This window comes from Thamnophis sirtalis, unplaced genomic scaffold (genome assembly GCF_051295495.1).
Source record: "Thamnophis sirtalis isolate CommonGarterSnake01/CBP01778 unplaced genomic scaffold, rThaSir2_p1.2 scaffold_46, whole genome shotgun sequence".
NCBI classification, from domain to species: domain Eukaryota; kingdom Metazoa; phylum Chordata; class Lepidosauria; order Squamata; family Natricidae; genus Thamnophis; species Thamnophis sirtalis.
The window spans coordinates 93,037-111,132 of NW_028261426.1; the positions used below are offsets into that span (position 1 = coordinate 93,037).

At 44.9% G+C, this 18,096-nt stretch overlaps 1 protein-coding gene across 1 annotated transcript; it reads right to left on the minus strand.

Annotated features, from left to right (window-relative positions):
* Positions 1-14,733: 14,733 nt before the first annotated feature.
* On the minus strand, positions 14,734-17,611 carry LOC148042207 (uncharacterized). Its single transcript, XM_087703179.1, is given in 3 exon segments — positions 14,734-15,343; positions 15,345-17,283; positions 17,420-17,611. Coding segments are annotated over 3 exon segments (2,484 nt in total). The 5' UTR covers positions 17,494-17,611; the 3' UTR covers positions 14,734-14,872.
* Between the last annotated feature and the right edge of the window lie 485 nt (positions 17,612-18,096).

Consider the following 18,096-nt stretch of genomic DNA (forward strand, 5'->3'; position numbering starts at 1 on the left):
AAGCGGTATATAAGTCTAACTGCTATTGCTATTGCTACTTATGGCCCAAGTCTGGCCATTAGTTGATGAAGAGGGACTATACAGGTAGTCCTCAACCTATGACCATAATTGAAGCCAAAATTTCTGTTGTTAAGTGAGACGTTTGTTAAGTGAGTTTGTTCCATTTTACGGTTTATTTTGCCACAGTTGTTAAGTGAATCACTGCAGTTGTTAAGATAGGAACACAGTTGTTAAGTGAATCTGGCTTCCCCATGGATTTTGCTTGTCAGAAGGTCGCAAAAGGGGATCGCCTGATCCCGAGTCACAGCAAGGGATGTAAGTGTGAACCAGTTGCCCGGCCTCTGAATTTGGATCACCTGATCATTGGGATGTCGTGAAAAATGGTTCTATGTCACAGTTTTTCAGTGCTGTTGTAACTTTGAACGGTCACTAAATGAACTGTTGTACTGTAAGTCGAGGACTACCTGTACTGGTCTAACTGGAGAGTGGTTTATTCTTTCCTCCCTCCCCATGATTGGAAATCTGTTACGATGAGATTATTTCCTGGGTGTTTTATTGCCCTCAAAGTTGAGAGGGGAAATGTAGGGACAGTCCTGGACTTACAAGAGTTCTTTTAGTGACTGTTCAAAGTTACAACGGCCCTGAAAAAAGTGACTTATGCCCTTTTTTCACACTTATGACCATTGCGGCATTCCCAGGGCCACATGATCAAAATCTAGAGCAGTGTTTCTCAACCTTGGTGACTTTAAGTCCTGTGGACTTCAACTCCCAGAATTCCCCAGCCAGCTCTGCTTGTTTGGACAAACGGGGTAGGATACAAAACGCCACGTGCCAATACAGAAAGCGCAGCATGCACAAAGCACCCCCCCGCCCCCCGCCCGTGGGGAGGGAAAGTGGGCGGGGCAAAGGGTGGGGGGGCTCCATGGAGGGCAAGGAGCGCTGCTGCCCCCCCTCCCCCCCGCCCGCCTTGCTCCCCCCCCTCCCCCCCGCCCGCCTTGCTCCCCATTTCAAGCAGCCTGAATGTTGGGAGGGTCTCCCGGGCATTTCCCACAGGCGGCCACTAGAGGGCAGGCGCTGCCCGTGCTGCCTTCGGAGGGGCGCCGCAAAAGCTGCCTCCAAAGACGGAGGGAAAAGGGGGGGGGAGTCCGGGAGGCCCCCAAATCTGGAAGCGGCTGCCGGGGGAATCCTGGGAGTTGAAGTCCACCCATCGGGAAGGCTGCCCGCCAGAGCCTCGTCCCACCGGCGCTTCTCTCCCCTCCGGCCACAGGAGCCTCGCAGCCCCCCCCCCCCCCGGGGTCCGGCCAGGGCGGGGAGGGGGAGTCCGGACCCCCCTTCAAACCGTCACTAAGCGAATGGCTGGTGATAAGTCAAGGAGTGCCTGCATTTATTGGACTCCCCTTATTACTTGATGCATGGCTTAAAGTGGGGAAGAGACCGGTTGCTCCTTCCTCCTCCTCCTTTCCCCATCACAACAGAGGGAGGGAGGGGTCCAAGGCCACCCAGCTGCCTTTCAGGGCTCCCGCAGGACTAGAACTCACCACCTCCCGAGTTTCTAAGGCTGCCCCTTAACCAGCGCCACGCAGGATCCCTTGGGCTGTGAAGGGGGGCTTTGTGGCTGGTTTTCTCCTGCTTTGGTCTCCCCCTGACCTGACTCTGCCACCGTCCTTGTCCCCAGAAGTCAGTCCTTCTTCCCCACCATTTGCAGAGGAAACCACGAGGGTGCAGGATTCTGACCCTTCCAAAATACGGCTCTCCAGGGGTCAGAATCCCTTCGACCTCATGGTTTAAGCACACACACCCCCTTTCCGCAAGTGAGCAAGGAGGCTGGAAACTGCCTGAAATGGGGAATGTAAGAGACTCACAAGAAATGGATGTGGAAATGCTTTTACTCCTCTCAGCTGTCTAGACCAGGGGCTCCCAAACTTGGCAAAGTCAGTGGGAAGCCAGATTCATTTAAACCAGTGGTTCCCAAACTTGGCAACAGGGCAGCAGAGCTGGCTGGAGAATTCTGGGAGTTGAAGTCCACAAGTCTTAAAGTTGCCAAGTCTGGGAACCACTGGTCTATACCATAATTTGTTTGGCAGCCGGCAGGATAGAATGGGGAGGGAGGGGAGAGAGAAAAGCGCCTGTTTAAATTTTGTAAGAATATCTGGCCCAAACTTAAAAACTCCCAAAGAATCATTCACGGCCTTCTGAAGATGTCTTTGAACAACCAGTTATACTTGCTCTTGTGACTCAATTACGGGAATCTAGAAAATCTGAACACTGGTATGCTCAGTTGTTGTTTTTAAAAGGTCAGTAGTAATGCAGAGTTATTGACGGATTCTGTATAGTGGACCCCTCCCCAACCAAAGACATTCTTTTCTAATGAGCCCATCTTTGAGAGCAATTGCACCATATTGAAATCACTCAGATATTTCACCAGATGCCCCCCCCCTCCATGGAACTTCTCCCACTAATATTTAGCTCTCCTAAGAGGGCAGCCCCTGTTCCAGATGGGGTAGCCCAAGCCCCAATCGTCCCACAATGGGTGGTGCCTAGATTACTCCAGCATATGGTGAAAATCCTACAAAAATGGCTTGTTTAAAAGCATTATTTCTACTCATAATCCTATATGGAATGAGTTACAAACTATGTTTAATATAATACAATAGCAGAGTTGGAAGGGACCTTGGAGATCTTCTAGTCCAACCCCCTGCCTAGGCAGGAAACCCTTTCAGACAAATGGCTGTCCAACATCTTCTTAAAGACTTCCAGTATTGGGGCATTCACAACTTCTGGAGGCAACTTCTGTTCAATGTTCCCTCTAATTTTTTTTCAGTGTGTGCGGAAAAGTATGGTGTTTGAGCAGCACATTTTCATGCCTGAGCACCTGAATTTTTTTCACAGAGCAATTGATTTATAGGATCTGAATTGGAATGGAGAAAAATGGTTTTGTGCATGAGTGTGTGTGTGTGTGTGTGTGTGTTTGAGTGAGTGAGTGAGGGTTCCGGTAAGGGAACTGTGCCTATTTAGAAAAAAAGGTAAATTATTGCAAACATGATATATGTTTCTAGAGAGAGAGAGGGAGGGAGGGAGACAGAGAGAGAGAGAGTGTATCCCTCCTTCCTTCAGCCCAACACACTCTCGCTGGCATCCCAACCGGACGAGAGGGACTGCAGAGGATCTCCCTGAGTTTAGGGCAGCGAGTCAGGGCTGGGCCAGCTTGGGCACCGCAGAAAAGCAGCGGCAGCCAAAAGGGGAAGGGCAGGAACAGCCTGAAGCCACCCCCACACCAGCTAGAGGGGGTGCTGTGACAGCCGCCCGGGACGAGGGGACGGCGGTGGCCAGGACGGGCAAGGGCTGCCCACCCTCCCCACCCAAGCGGGCTTCTTGCACAGCTCTAGCCGGCAGCTCTCCTGGGGATCCGTGGTCCAGCGGGATATATTCTGCCAGGCCCTCAGCAGCGTCTTTAGGCGGGGATCTCACCTACCTGGAAGCAGCAGCACAACGGTCGCTGTTACCAGGGGTGAAGGGGTGGCGGTGGCGAGAACAGGCGAGCGCCACCCCTTCCCTTTCTCCAACATTGGCTGTTGCGCTTCCGTTTCCATTAGCAACGTGGTTGTTAAGTGAATTGCTGCAGTTTTTAAATTAGTAATGCAGTTGTTAAGTGACTCACTGCCATTTTTAAATTAGTAACACGGTTGTTAAGTGAATCACTGCAGTTTTTACATTAGTAACACAGTTGTTAAGTGTATTGCTGCAGTTTTTAAATTATTAACATGGTTGTTAAGTGAATTACTGCAGTTTTTAAATTAGGATCACGGTTGTTAAATGAATGGCTGCAGTTTTTAAATTAGTAACACGGTTGTTAAGTGAATCACTAGTTCTTAAATTAGTAACATGGTTGTTAACTGAATTGCTGCAGTTTTTAAATTAGTAATGCTGTTGTTAAGTGAATCATTGAAGTTTTTTAATTAGTAACACGGTTGTTAAGTGAATCACTAGTTTTTAAATTACTAACACGGTTGCTAAGTGAATTGCTGCAGTTTTTAAATTAGAAACATGGTTGTTAAGTGAATCATTACAGTTTTTAAATTAGTAACATGGTTGTTAAGTGAATCATTGCAGTTTTTAAATTAGTAACACGCTTGTTAAGTGAATCATTGCAGTTTTTAAATTAGTAACACGCTTGTTAAGTGAATCACTAATTTATAAATTAGTAACACGGTTAAGTGAATCACTAATTTTTAAATTAGTAACAGGGTTGTCACTGCAGTTTTTAAATTAATAATGCAGTTGTTAAGTGAATCACTAATTTATAAATTAACACGGTTGTTAAGTGAATCACTAGTTTTTAAATTAGTAAAAGCCCCCCCCCCCCCCCCGTGAGTTCATACACACCTAACCAGCTGGATTTAAAAAACGCAAAATACCTCCAACCTGCACAGGCATTGTGAAGTGGAGTGGACTTTTCTGCAGGTAATGAGAAGTTGGGGATTGACCACTGGCAATATTCCCTCTAATTTTTTTTCAGTGTGAGCAGAAAAGTATAGTAATTGAGCGGCATATTTTCATGCCTGAGCACCTGAATTTTTTTCACAGATGTCACCTAAGACTACAATGAAATCAGTATTATTTGAAACTCAAGTTATGTTTATTCAAGGTACCCGCTTAATTAAAAGTGTTATATAATATCAGTATCACTTAACAACGGTCCTGCTTAGCAACCAAAATGTTGGCTCAGAAACTCTGGCATTTGAAGCACGCAAGTCTTAAAGCTGTCAAGTTACAAGACCTTTGCACCCCTAACCCTTTAGGAAAAAAAAAACCCCAGGGGTGTGAGAGTGAGCTTGCATTGGGAATACAAGCATTCTCACAATCCGATGGACCACTTCACGAATTCTAATTCCTAGGCTGCTTTGGTAATGAGACACGCACACACTGCAGACTGGGTGAAAAATGGTGGTTTCTGGTTAAACCAGAACACTTTTTATTAGGAAAGTTCAAAGAAAGCTAGTCAGCAGTTTAATACAAAGGATCTCACAGTATGTTACAAATCACTTCTTGATTACACATTCTGGCAGAAAGGCAGGGAGGAGGGACAAAAGGTACTCTTTGATAAGGGGAAATGAGGAGGTATGGAATTGTACAGAGAGCTACATTAGGCATATGGGAATGACTGATTTGTTACACGAGGCGGCAAAAGGATGCAAGGCTAATTCTGTGTGTTTATATCTCAGATAATAGAGGCCTCTCATCTCTGTGTGTATCTGTGTATTGCTATTCACATAGACACCCGAAATGAATTCGGCTTCCTTATCTAAAGCTTTCCCAGGACTGTTCTTTCCATATGGCTCTTGGCAAATGTTCACTGGGATCAATTCAAATCTCTTGATCACAGCTGATCTACCTGGCCAATTATGGGATAATTTCCCACATCTCCTCCTTTTTTATTTTTTAAATGGAAGCAATTGCCATGGGTTGTTTCTTTCTCACAAATCCCCCTTCCATTGGATATCCAGGGATTATTAATTCTGATGTATTGACACTTATTAATAATGCGTGATGCTTCTGGATAGTCGCGTCCGCAATACTCTGCATAGTGGATCTCAATAATGGTATTATGCATGGCAACATAGTTAATCCCAAAAATATCATCCCAATAAAAAATAAACCTTGCTTCCAATTGTTAAAAATACCTCCAAGCCAACCGTCAGTGTCCAATATGCCTTTCCAAGTTTGTACAGGAACATGTGCAGTTTGTATCATAGTTCGAGTTATTTTTTCTATCACAATTCCAGAATCATCAATTTGTATACAACAATTACTAAGATTAAATTTACCACACACTCCGCCTTCGGCAGCGAGCAAATAGTCTAAGGCTAAACGATTTTGCATAATATAAGTTCTTGACAATACACTTTCTTTTGCAAGCTTAGTTAATGCCAATGCAGTTTCATTTGTAATTATTTCTAATACAGCTTGTAATCTAATAATGCGATTTATCATATATATATAGGCGTTCTATATCCCCACGATCCGTCTTGTGCCCATGTCGCGGGATCATAATATGCAATAATTCTCTCAGGGGGCCACTCATCATCCTTCCAGTTACCTATTTTTATCCCTTTAGCAAGATCTATTGTACGTTTACGTCTTTCAAGAGTATCATATACAGGGACTCCCAGTTTTTGTTTTTTCTCTATAGGCATTAGGAAGAATGAAGGCTGAATCGCCCCTAAGATGCATGACCCATACCAACCCGTGGGTAACATATTATAGGCAAAATTACCACATATCCAATATAACCCATCAGGTGAATTCCACACAATAGTATCATTTTCAGGGTCTGAAAGTCCTCGTAACTTAGTTACTTCCAGCAATGAGTTTTCAGGTTTGGTCATATTAGTTTGTGAAACCCAAGTGTTATTTTCCCATTCATTAGAACATTTTAAAAATCCCATAGGTTTATTTCTGTGTTTTTGATTATTTTTATTTCTGGTATAACATATGTGACCTATTATATGAGAGGTAACTTGCCAGGTTTCATTGAAGTTGTTATTAAAGGTGAAGTTCCCTTTCCATTGTGCTATTTCAGTATAGTTTGCTTCTTGTACATGCCATGGCCAGCGATCTCCCATAGTGGTTCCTCCACATACAAAACAATTTTTTAACATAAGTTCTGTAGCAACTTCTTGAGCCAAATTAATAAACATATTTTTTGCTTTTGGAGGTGTAGGTAGATCGTTAAGTTTAGCAATCTCCTGCTCATAACTCCAAAAAAACTTTACAGGTTGATTTGTTAATTTTGTTGCTTCAGTCTTTACAATAATATATCCATAAGGATCCTTTCCTGCTTTATCTATACCAATACCATAATGATAGTATCGGGTGCCTAAAGTACCTGCTACCTGCGCAGAAAGGCAGAGTGGTGTGCAGTGATGGGATTGACAATCAGTAGTGACTGGAGTAATAGAAAGATCAAAATTATTAGGTCCATAGCCACTTGTATACCAATATACACTCGGTTGGGTATAGCCTCCATGTGCTGAAAGTGTCGAGCGAGTGAATAAATATCTATGGTTTTGGATATATGATTGTTCCCACGACTGTCCTCCACAGGTTACCCCCGCGGATCCTGTTCCTTGCCCTATGGCAATTGCTAAACATGTATCAAAACAAACAGTAATGGGTGCCATTCCCTTTGAAACATTATGGGCTATGTACCCTGATAATCTTTGTGCTGTAAGAAATTGATGTTTTAAACTAGATCCTCCTTTATAGCCATAAACATAGATGCTACTTGTTATAGGTCCTACCGCTTTTGGTTCATAACATTGTATCCCATTTGGTGTATAGCACTGATTGTATTGTGTATTATTATGTGTGCATGGTGGTATTAAAGTTCCATTGCATTCAGGTTTCATAGTATAATATATTAAGGTCATGGAAATTGTTTTGCCTTGTTTGGTTTTTTGTAAACAGGCTGTGCAAATGTCCTCTTTTATCTCTCTTGTTGTAAGGTGGTGAGAGCTGCCTCCTCCTATCTCTTGTTGATAACTCAATAGTGTTAAGAACCACTCACTAACTGGGGGAAATTTTATACTTGCTCTTGAGGTTACTTCTGTTTTTATTATTTTATTAGGTAACCCTTTTTGGTATTGTGTGCATTGATACCAACCTATAGAATTCTCTGTAATTTTTACTTTAATGTGTGATAAACAGCCGTTCTCTTTCGGGTGTGAAATACCTCTCACATTTTGGATTGCCTTTTTGAATTTTGCAGGCAAAAATTGCCATGTAATTAAACACGCTGCAGCTGGATTTTTCAAATAACAAGTTAAGGTAACTTGTGTATTGGCTTCTCCATATGTATTGTGAGGGTAGATGCATATCCCTTGAGAATTGCAGTTTTCCCCATTGAAGTGCGGAATGATCGCTCTTTTTGAGTGGTTGTGTGTGAAAGGAATTTCTTGAATATCCTCCACTATTCCCTTCTTATTTCTGCGTTCATATTCACATGCCCCCCATACAATTAAAAGCACAATTCCCATCCCCAACATCATTAGCAAAAGGTGCAACAGAAAATGCTTACAAGACATCGGAAGAGCCCAAAGATCCCAAAATCCCATTTCCTGTCCAGGCGAAGGTCCTCTGAAAAATAGGCATCGGGGCTGACGTACTCTGGGAACATATGACCGGCCAACGACCTGTTCCGGACGGATTTTCATCTTGAGTACTAGATATCAAAAGAGGGGTCAAGAGATCTTTGGTGATAATCGTTAGAAAAAGGATTATCGAGAGCTTGTTGTACTGTGGGTGTAATACGAAGTTCAGTGTGAGAAGGATTGGTATAGGAAAAATATTCCTCAAGATACTGTTCAATTATCACGATGTCACACGGGATCCTGCAGTGAGTGCAAAGTTCACAGGAATAACAGTGGGAGCAGCAGCAATTCTAGTCGTCTGTTGTTTGAAACAAAAGGGATAGGCTTGCTTCGGGATCCTTTTTATCATCTGTCTTCACTGGTCTCTCATGAAACGGTCGTATGCATCTTCCAGGAACCCACAAAACTCTGTCCGGGAGTTGCACGGCCGCGTATCCACGTCCCCAGGTAACGAGCTCCACGGGGCCCTTCCACTGAGGGTCTGGTAATTGTCTGTAATAAACAAGAGGGCGGGGAGAAACTACGCTACTCTGAAAATGTCTTTCCCTAGCTGTGGAAGCTATGGGTGAGCCTGTAAGATTCAAAAAATTCTGTGTGTATAAGGCTTTACTCAAACGGTTTTGGATTTCAGGCAGCCCTATCTTAAAGGGGCCTTGCTGTTTGTCAAGCATCATTTTTAGTGTTAAATTTGCTCTTTCCACAATTCCTTGTCCTTGGGAATTGTATGGGATGCCAAATTTATGGACAATTTTCCATTGATCACAAAAGGTAGCGAATGCAGCGCTACTGTATGCGGGTCCATTATCTGTTTTAATCTCCAGGGGGCTTCCTAAGACTGAAAAAGAGCGCATACAATGGTTGATCACTTGTTTGGTTGTTTCCCCCCGCTGTGGGGTTGCAAAAATAAAACCTGAAAAGGTATCCACTGTGACATGAATATTTTTCCAGGGTGTGAAAGAAGGATATTGTGTGATATCCATTTGCCATATCTCACAACGTTTAATTCCTCGGGGGTTAACTCCCATAGGAATTGCGCTACCTTGCCTGCTACAGGTTGAGCACTGTTGGATGATCGCTACAGCCTCAGTTTTTGAAATTCCAAACATCTTCACTAAGGCTTTTGCATTTTGATGAAAATACTCATGGCTTTCCCATGGAGTTGCAAATCCAACAAAACTTTCCCTAGCGGCTTTGTCTGCATAATCATTTCCCTCTGTTAGCATACCAGGAAGTGACTGGTGACTCCTAATATGAGCCACAAAATATTGAAATTTTCTATCCATAATTAATTGCTGTAACTGTAAAAACATATCTAACAATTGCTTATCTAGGGCTGGTGAAAGATAGGCATCAAACAAGTTATTAATCACTTGGTAAACATACAATGAATCCACAATTAAATTAAATGCTTGGTCTTTTAATTTCTCAAATGCTAATATGGATGCAGCCAACTCAGAACGCTGAGCTGAACTCTGAGGGTGCGTGTGGTAAGTTATCCACTGTCCTGAGATTTGATACACACATGCACCCCTGTTCTTAGTTCCGTCAGCAAAAACTGTAACTACATTTTTAATTGGCAGTTTACTTTGTAAGGAAGTCAATTGTAAATGTTGTAGATTCAGTAACAAAAACCTATAATCTGTGGGATAGTGGTATTTAATTGTCCCTAAATAGTCACTTAAGGCCAATTGAAGTGCGTCTGATATTTGAAAATATTTTTCCCACCAAGGTAGCGGATATGGGACGTAAAAAATTTCTGGATCCGTTCCCAGTGTAGCTCGAGCTCTCTCTCTTAACTTTATAATTATCTGGGATAACAATAGAGGTTTTGTTGAAACTGTTCTCCCCGGGCTGTTTGCTAAGTGTATCCATTCAATCACTAACACTTTTTTCTGTTGTGTTTGCAGCAAACACCCTGTGGGCAAGTTTTTGGTATTGAAAATAGCAGCTGAGATAGGAACGTGTGAAACCATCCTGTCCACCCATTTCTTTGCTAAGGCTGCCTCAATCACCTGAATACACTCTTTTTCTTTGTCCCCTATGGTTAGTATAGCAGCAGGCTCCTTTCCTCCTGCCAGCAATGCAAATAAGGGTTGTAATTGACTCGTAGTTAATCCCATGTAGGGACGTGCCCAGTTAATTGAACCCAAATATTGTTGTAACTGCACCAAACTACATTTATCCATTTCAGGTAGTTTTGGGATTACTGGTGAGGCATGAGATGTCATGATTCTATGTCCCAAATATAAATATGGTGGCATAGTTTGAATTTTTTCTGAAGCAATTTTAAATCCTTTATCATTAAAATCTTGTATGATCTCTTTTATACAAAGCGTTGTGCTATTTAGCATTCCCTGGGGTAAAACTTTCCACTGATACCTTACTGTTGGCTCACTATAATTTAGTACAGGAATTGTAAATGCAAATAATACTCTGTCCTTTTTATGTAAAGGTATTGAGAAGAAGGCATCTTTTAAATCAATAACTGTTAATTCATAATTTTGAGGAATTATGTTAGGGTTGGGTAACCCATATTGCAAGGGTCCTATGGGACAAATCACTTCATTTATCTTTCTTAAATCTTGAAGCATTTTCCACTTCCCTGATTTTTTCTTAATTAAAAATACAGGAGTATTATAAGGGCTATTTGACAATTCTATTTTTTTATCTAATAACAACTGTTGCACAATTTCTTTTAAGGCTTCTAATTTAACAATAGGGAGGGGCCACTGTTCAATCCAAATCGGGTCATTGTTTTTTAATGTTAGTTTCATTAAAGGGTCCATTTCATTTATTCTTAATACAAAACATTCATTACCATCAGTTCAAAAAGCTATACGTAAGCCAATGAGCTCTATTTTCTTACTGTCTCTCTCCCTCTAGGTCTGAAAGCAGTTACATACACACGCTTCTCTCTCCCCCCTTCTCCTGTTTCCTTCCAAGGAAAGACTCAGGGGGAAAGGGGGGGGGGGAATGGCTGGGCTAACCTCTCACAAACTCTCCTTTGTTCTCACTCTGCCTTCTCTCAACAAGCTTGGAAATGATAACACGCAAACATACACACATACCATTAAACAATCTTTGCAACTTACTGTTTCTTTATATGAAAGAAATCAAGGTACGTGCATACCAACTTTTACCATTTAACATATATTAACACTGCAATCAAACTGCTTGTGTAAATTAACTTCACATGCAAAATCCTTTGTCATGCATTCTTCAAACAGCGAGGAATTTCAGAGAGCAGTTTAACCTAACTACTCTTCTCACCCTCACGTCTTCAAGCCAAAACCCATTTACAAACTTCAAAACATCAATTTAATTCAATTCTCCTCTTTCTCTTTACCTCTATTCACTTTCTCTTTTCTCTCTACCTCTCTCTCACTCTTTTTTCACTCTTTCTCTACCTTACTCCAAAGTTAGGGTTGCCCCAAACTGAGACAACAAATCTCTCCCCCACAAATTAACATGCAATTTTAAAACGACGGATACGTGCCTTAATCACAGAACCTGGGATGGACACCTAAGAATTGTTTTAACAGACATTACATCAAAGTAATCAAGTCCAATTACCTAGGTCTTCCCATTCAGTCAGGCTTTACCTCATTACTTACTAAATTTCTTACTTTTCTTTTAAAAGACAACTATTACAGCTGCAACAATTTTCATCTGATGGTGGCCAGAAAGTCAGCAAATTTGTTATAAAATTGAACACTTTAAAATCCCTGTCTTTTGGATTGAAGACATCTTATCTACAATTACCTTGAGGGTGCACAAAAACTTAGGCACACATTCATGCATGCACAAAAACATTTTTTTTTCCATTCCAATTCAGATCTGACACGGGCTTTTGTAATTAGAGCTGCAAAGAGTGCAGGTTTCTGAGAAATGAAACATCTGTGAAAAAGTTTCAGGTGCTCAGGCAGAAAGTATGCTTAAAGCAATCAGAAGAGAAATTAGATGAGTCAGTAAGAAAGGAGTAACAAGAACTCCTTGAGACAAGAAATGAAATAGAGGTAGCCGGAATCACCGGAAGAAATAGGAAAAGCCTGGCAGATTCACTTGCCAAGAGATTGAAATGAGAAGGAAAATAAAAGACAGCCTTTTGCGTGGGGCTAGCCGAATGCCCCAAAATTAATCTCCCGATTGTGAAACAGACAGAAGCATAACGTTGAGAAGCTTCAAAGGCATACATACAAGGGAAAAGAAAGCCTTGGATTCAGAGTGAGAGTGTGAATTTAGCAAAGAGGTTTTCAAATATAGCAGGGGGGTGTCTGTTCCCCCCATCACGGCTTGTTCATGAGTTTTGAAACATTCCGTGATGATCTGCCAAGTGGAAAGTATTTTTGCTGCTGAGTACCATTCATTTGGCAATAAAACATAATTTTCAGACAAACTCTGCAATAAACCTTGCACATATGGAGACAAATCTTTTAAAACACTAGATGGCAAGGGAGTGAACACAGGATTTTGTCCTGTAAAATCAACAGGAAAAGCAGCCATCAATTTCAGGTCCTCCAGTTTCATGTCCTCCCCACTTCTCTTTTTTTGCATTCCTGCAGTGAGGGGACCGAGTGAGTACTCAGTACTTTTTAAAACTGGATAAATATTAGATTTTTCTGCCTGAGGAACTTGTTGTTTGATCTCTTTTTCCTTAATTTCCTCTGCAATTTCTGTTGTTACTTTTTCATATTTAGGAGGGATATCAGATTTTTCTGAGGTGTTAGATTTTTCTTCTTGAGGAGTTTGCTTTAAAATCTCCTCTTTGCTTTCCCTTTTCTCTCCCCCTATAGCCTTTGTTGTTATTTCCTCATACTTGGGAGGGGCAGTGGGGTTTAAAGATGCTAATTCATCTGCCTGCTTTTTGGAAAGCGTGAATGTGTCTCCGTTATCCTTTAATATAATTTTGTGAGCTCCAACTATTTGTCTAATTTCCTTAAGGTGAGCGATCTGCTCTTTAGACAAATGTCCAATTTCCTTAAGGCGAACCACCTGTTCTTTAGATAAATCTGTCCCCATACTTACGGATTGGCCTGGGTAAGAGATGGGGGTGTTGGGCACGCGATGAGTCCGTTCGACCTGTCCGGGCCTCCCTGCGTCGCACCTCGACTGATTCCTGGCGTTGTGAAATGGATCACGTCGGAGGTCACCACTTGTGATAGTGAGCTTGCATTGGGAATACAAGCATTCTCACAATCCGATGGACCACTTCACGAATTCTAATTCCTAGGCTGCTTTGGTAATGAGACACGCACACACTGCAGACTGGGTGAAAAATGGTGGTTTCTGGTTAAACCAGAACACTTTTTATTAGGAAAGTTCAAAGAAAGCTAGTCAGCAGTTTAATACAAAGGATCTCACAGTATGTTACAAATCACTTCTTGATTACACATTCTGGCAGAAAGGCATGGAGGAGGGACAAAAGGTACTCTTTGATAAGGGGAAATGAGGAGGTATGGAATTGTACAGAGAGCTACATTAGGCATATGGGAATGACTGATTTGTTACACGAGGCGGCAAAAGGATGCAAGGCTAATTCTGTGTGTTTATATCTCAGATAATAGAGGCCTCTCATCTCTGTGTGTATCTGTGTATTGCTATTCACATAGACACCCGAAATGAATTCGGCTTCCTTATCTAAAGCTTTCCCAGGACTGTTCTTTCCATATGGCTCTTGGCAAATGTTCACTGGGATCAATTCAAATCTCTTGATCACAGCTGATCTACCTGGCCAATTATGGGATAATTTCCCACACAGGGGTCTTCAAACCTGACAGCTTTAAGCCTTGTGGACTTCAACTCCCAGAATTCCTCCTCCAGTCATGTTGCAACAACGTCATCTGCGTGGATCTGCTCCATCTTCGGTTTTTTTTTACAGGGGGCAGGGCTGCCACTGAAGATGCCAACGAACCCCCCGCTGCCACTAAATAGCTGCTGCTGCCTCCTCCTCCTCCTCCTCCAAAAGCACCAACATATTTGCTGCCCAGCGCTGCAGCTGAGGTGAAGCCTCCAAAGCTCCCGCAGGCGCCCCCGCCCATGGCAGCGGCGGCGGTGCCTCCCCCTCCGCTCAGAGCACCTCAGCTGGGCGCTGGGTTACCCCTGCCGCAGCCTCCACCTCCTCCGCGGTTTTTCAGAAGCCATGAGGCCTTTTTCCCTGAACCCCCCCCCCCGCCGCCTTCCTACTATCTCCCGCTGCCAAATGGCTCCTCAAAAGCACGGCGGAGGAGGAAGGGAGAGGGATACCGCGGGGGCCAGCTCAGGTGCTCTGCGTGGAGGCTAAGTCAAGGACTGGCTGTATTGCAGAGGAGCTGGGAGCCACCCAAGGATTTCACGGCGCTACGAGGAGGAGGAGAGCCAGCCTCCGAGCGACCTTCGGCTGGACGGAGGGGCGGGGGCTGCCTGGAGAAACAGCGAGGGCCCTTTTGAGCTAGTGAACAAGAACGTTTGTGGAGCACACCGGTTGTGTGTGGAGGCTCCACGCAGAGCACCTGAGCTGGCCCCCGTGTTATCCCTCTCCCTTCCGCCACGCTTTTGAGGAGCCATAGCTTTGGAGGCTTCACCTCGGCTGCAGCGCTGGCGGCAAATCTGGCAGTGCTGTTGGAGGAAGGGCCGGCAGCAGCTATTCCCCTCATCTTCCGGAACCTGTGGCAGAAATCACTGCGCGCAGTTAAAAACGGCCGCGCGGTGTTTTCTTGCAATGTGCGCGGCGGCGCAGCCGCACCTTAGAGGGAACAGTGCTCTCCACTCTCCAGGCATTTCATCCCTTTCTCTCCACAATGCATCCTTTGATGTCTATAAAGGTTGCTCCTCTGACTGAAGCTCTTTCCACACTCCAGGCATTTATGAGGCTTTTCTCCTGTGTGGATCTTTTGATGTGCATAAAGGTGGCTCCTCTGACTGAAGCTCTTGCCACACTCCAGACATTTATGAGGTTTTTCTCCTGAATGGATCCTTTGATGTGCATAAAGGTTGCTCATCTCACTGAAGCTCTTGCCACACTCCAGACATTTATGAGGCTTTTCTCCTGAATGGATCCTTTTATGTTCATAAAGGTTGCTCCTCTGACTGAAGCTCTTGCCACACTCCAGACATTTATGAGGCTTTTCTCCTGTGTGGATCATTTGATGTGCATAAAGATCGCTCCTCTGAATGAAGCTCTTTCCACACTCCAGACATTTATGAGGTTTTTTTTTCTGTGTGGATCCTTTGATGTCTATAAAGGTGGCTCTTCTGACTGAAGCTCTTGCCACACTCCAGACATTTATGAGGTTTTTTTCCTGTGTGGATCCTTTGATGTCTATAAAGGTGGCTCCTCTGACTGAAGCTCTTGCCACACTCCAGACATTTATGAGGCTTTTCTCCTGTGTGGATCCTTTGATGTGCATAAAGGCTGCTCCTCTCACTGAAGCTCTTGCCACACTCGACACATTTATGAGGTTTTTCTCCTGTGTGGATCCTTTGATGTGTATAAAGGCTGCTCCTCTCACTGAAGCTCTTGCCACACTCCAGACATTTATGAGGCTTTTCTCCTGTGTGGATCCTTTGATGTGCATAAAGGCTGCTCCTCTCACTGAAGCTCTTGCCACACTCCAGACATTTATGAGGTTTTTTTCCTGTGTGGATCCTTTGATGTCTATAAAGGTTGCTCCTCTCACTGAAGCTCTTGCCACACTCCAGACATTTATGAGGTTTTTCTCCTGTGTGGACCCTTTGATGTGCATAAAGGCTGCCCCTCTCACTGAAGCTCTTGCCACACTCCAGACATTTATGAGGTTTTTCTCCTGTGTGGATCCTTTGATGTGCATAAAGGTTGCTCCTCTCACTGAAGCTCTTGCCACACTCCAGACATTTATGAGGTTTTTCTCCTGTGTGGATCCTTTGATGTGTATAAAGTCTGCTCCTCCGACTGAAGCTCTTTCCACACTCCAGACAGTTATGAGGTTTTTCTCCTGTGTGGATCCTTTGATGTCTATAAAGGCTGCTCCTCTCACTGAAGCTCTTGCCACACTCCAGACATTTATGAGGTTTTTCTCCTGTGTGGATCCTTTGATGTGTATAAAGGCTGCTCTTCTCACTGAAGCTCTTGCCACACTCCAGACATTTATGAGGCTTTTCTCCTGTGTGGATCCTTTGATGTGTATAAAGGCTGCTCCTCTCACTGAAGCTCTTGCCACACTCCAGACATTTATGAGGTTTTTCTCCTGTGTGGATCCTTTGATGTGTATAAAGGCTGCTCCTCCGACTGAAGCTCTTTCCACACTCCAGACAGTTATGAGGTTTTTCTCCTGTGTGGATCCTTTGATGTGCATAAAGGTTGCTCCTCTCACTGAAGCTCTTTCCACACTCCAGACATTTATGAGGTTTTTCTCCTGTGTGGATATTTTGATGTTTATAAAGGTTGCTCCTCTCACTGAAGCTCTTTCCACACTCCAGACATTTATGAGGTTTTTCTCCTGTGTGGATCCTTTGATGTGTATAAAGGCTGCTCCTCTCACTGAAGCTCTTTCCACACTCCAGACATTTATGAGGTTTTTCTCCTGTGTGGACCCTTTGATGTGCATAAAGGCTGCTCCTCTGACTGAAGCTCTTGCCACACTCCAGACATTTATGAGGTTTTTCTCCTGTGTGGATCCTTTGATGTGTATAAAGGCTGCTCCTCTCACTGAAGCTCTTTCCACACTCCAGACATTTATGAGGTTTTTCTCCTGTGTGGATCCTTTGATGTGTATAAAGGCTGCTCCTCCGACTGAAGCTCTTTCCACACTCCAGACATTTATGAGGATTTTCTCCTGAATGGACCTTTAGATGCTTTCGTAGATACACATTTCTCTTGAAGAATTTTTCACATTCCGGGCACTGATATCTCTCTTCTTCCTCCTGGATCCTTTGGGGATTCCGGGGTCTTCCGAAGGAGCTTCCGCCCTCCAGGCCCGTCTCGGCGTCTCCGCCCATTTCCTCCTCCCCGCATCGCCCTCCAGGCAGCCGCCTTTCCCGGACTCCCGCTGGGCTCATCCCTCCTGCAGCTCCGGAGCCCCCGGCCTTTCCCCGCCGTCTCCCGGGGCTCTTCCGCGGGGCCCGCTCTCCTCCTCCTCTCGGGCGGCGCTTCCCTCCCCCGCCGGGCTCCTCCGTCCTCCTGCAGGGGAGAAAGAGAGGCGGGTCACGGCGGCGTCCCCCTCACCGCAGGAGAGGCCCAGGCCGAGGCCTCCCCTCCCGAGGACCCGAAGGAGACCCTCCCAGGCTGCCACTCCGTCCCAGCAGACTCTACTTACTTCCGGTTTCTCCGCCTCCGAAGCGAACCGCTCCCTCCGTCAGCTCTCTGGTTCCGAAAGGGAAGGCGCTCCATATACCAGCCCCTCCTTCCTGCGAAGCCCCGCCTTCTCCTCTCCAGGCACCGCCTCCTTGATGTTCCCCCAAAGGAGAGAAAGGGACCCGCTAGAACAGTTCGGTTCTCAGCCTTCCTGATGTCGCTCGACACGGTTCCTCCTGCGGCGGTGATCCCCAAGCGCCAAATTGGGCTCCGGCCTTCCCTTCGCCGTCACGTTCCCTTCTTTTACTTCATTCTCCGCGCCTGGTTCTCCGCCTCAGCAACGGTCCCTCTAGGCCTCCGTAGCTCCGCCCACCAACCTCCTTCGCTGGGAGGGAGCTGCTTTCCCAGCGTCCTCTGCGCTTGCGCGTCTGTCCCCACTCCGGCCCCTCCTTTCGCCCCGCTCCCAGCCAGCCACACGGACAGGCGGAGGGAGGGGCGGGGCTTCGGTGGGAGGAGCCGCGGTGGCCCCGCCCCTCCCGCCGCCCCTTCCCTTCGGGCGGCTCCTTTGGGCGCGGGAGGCTCCTGGCGGGGGCGGCGGAGCTTCGCCCGGGGAGCTGAAGGGGAGGCTCCGAAGGGAAGGCCCGCCTCCTCCCTTCCCCGGCTTCTCCTGCCAGGGAGACGCAGCACGCAGGCTCCGAA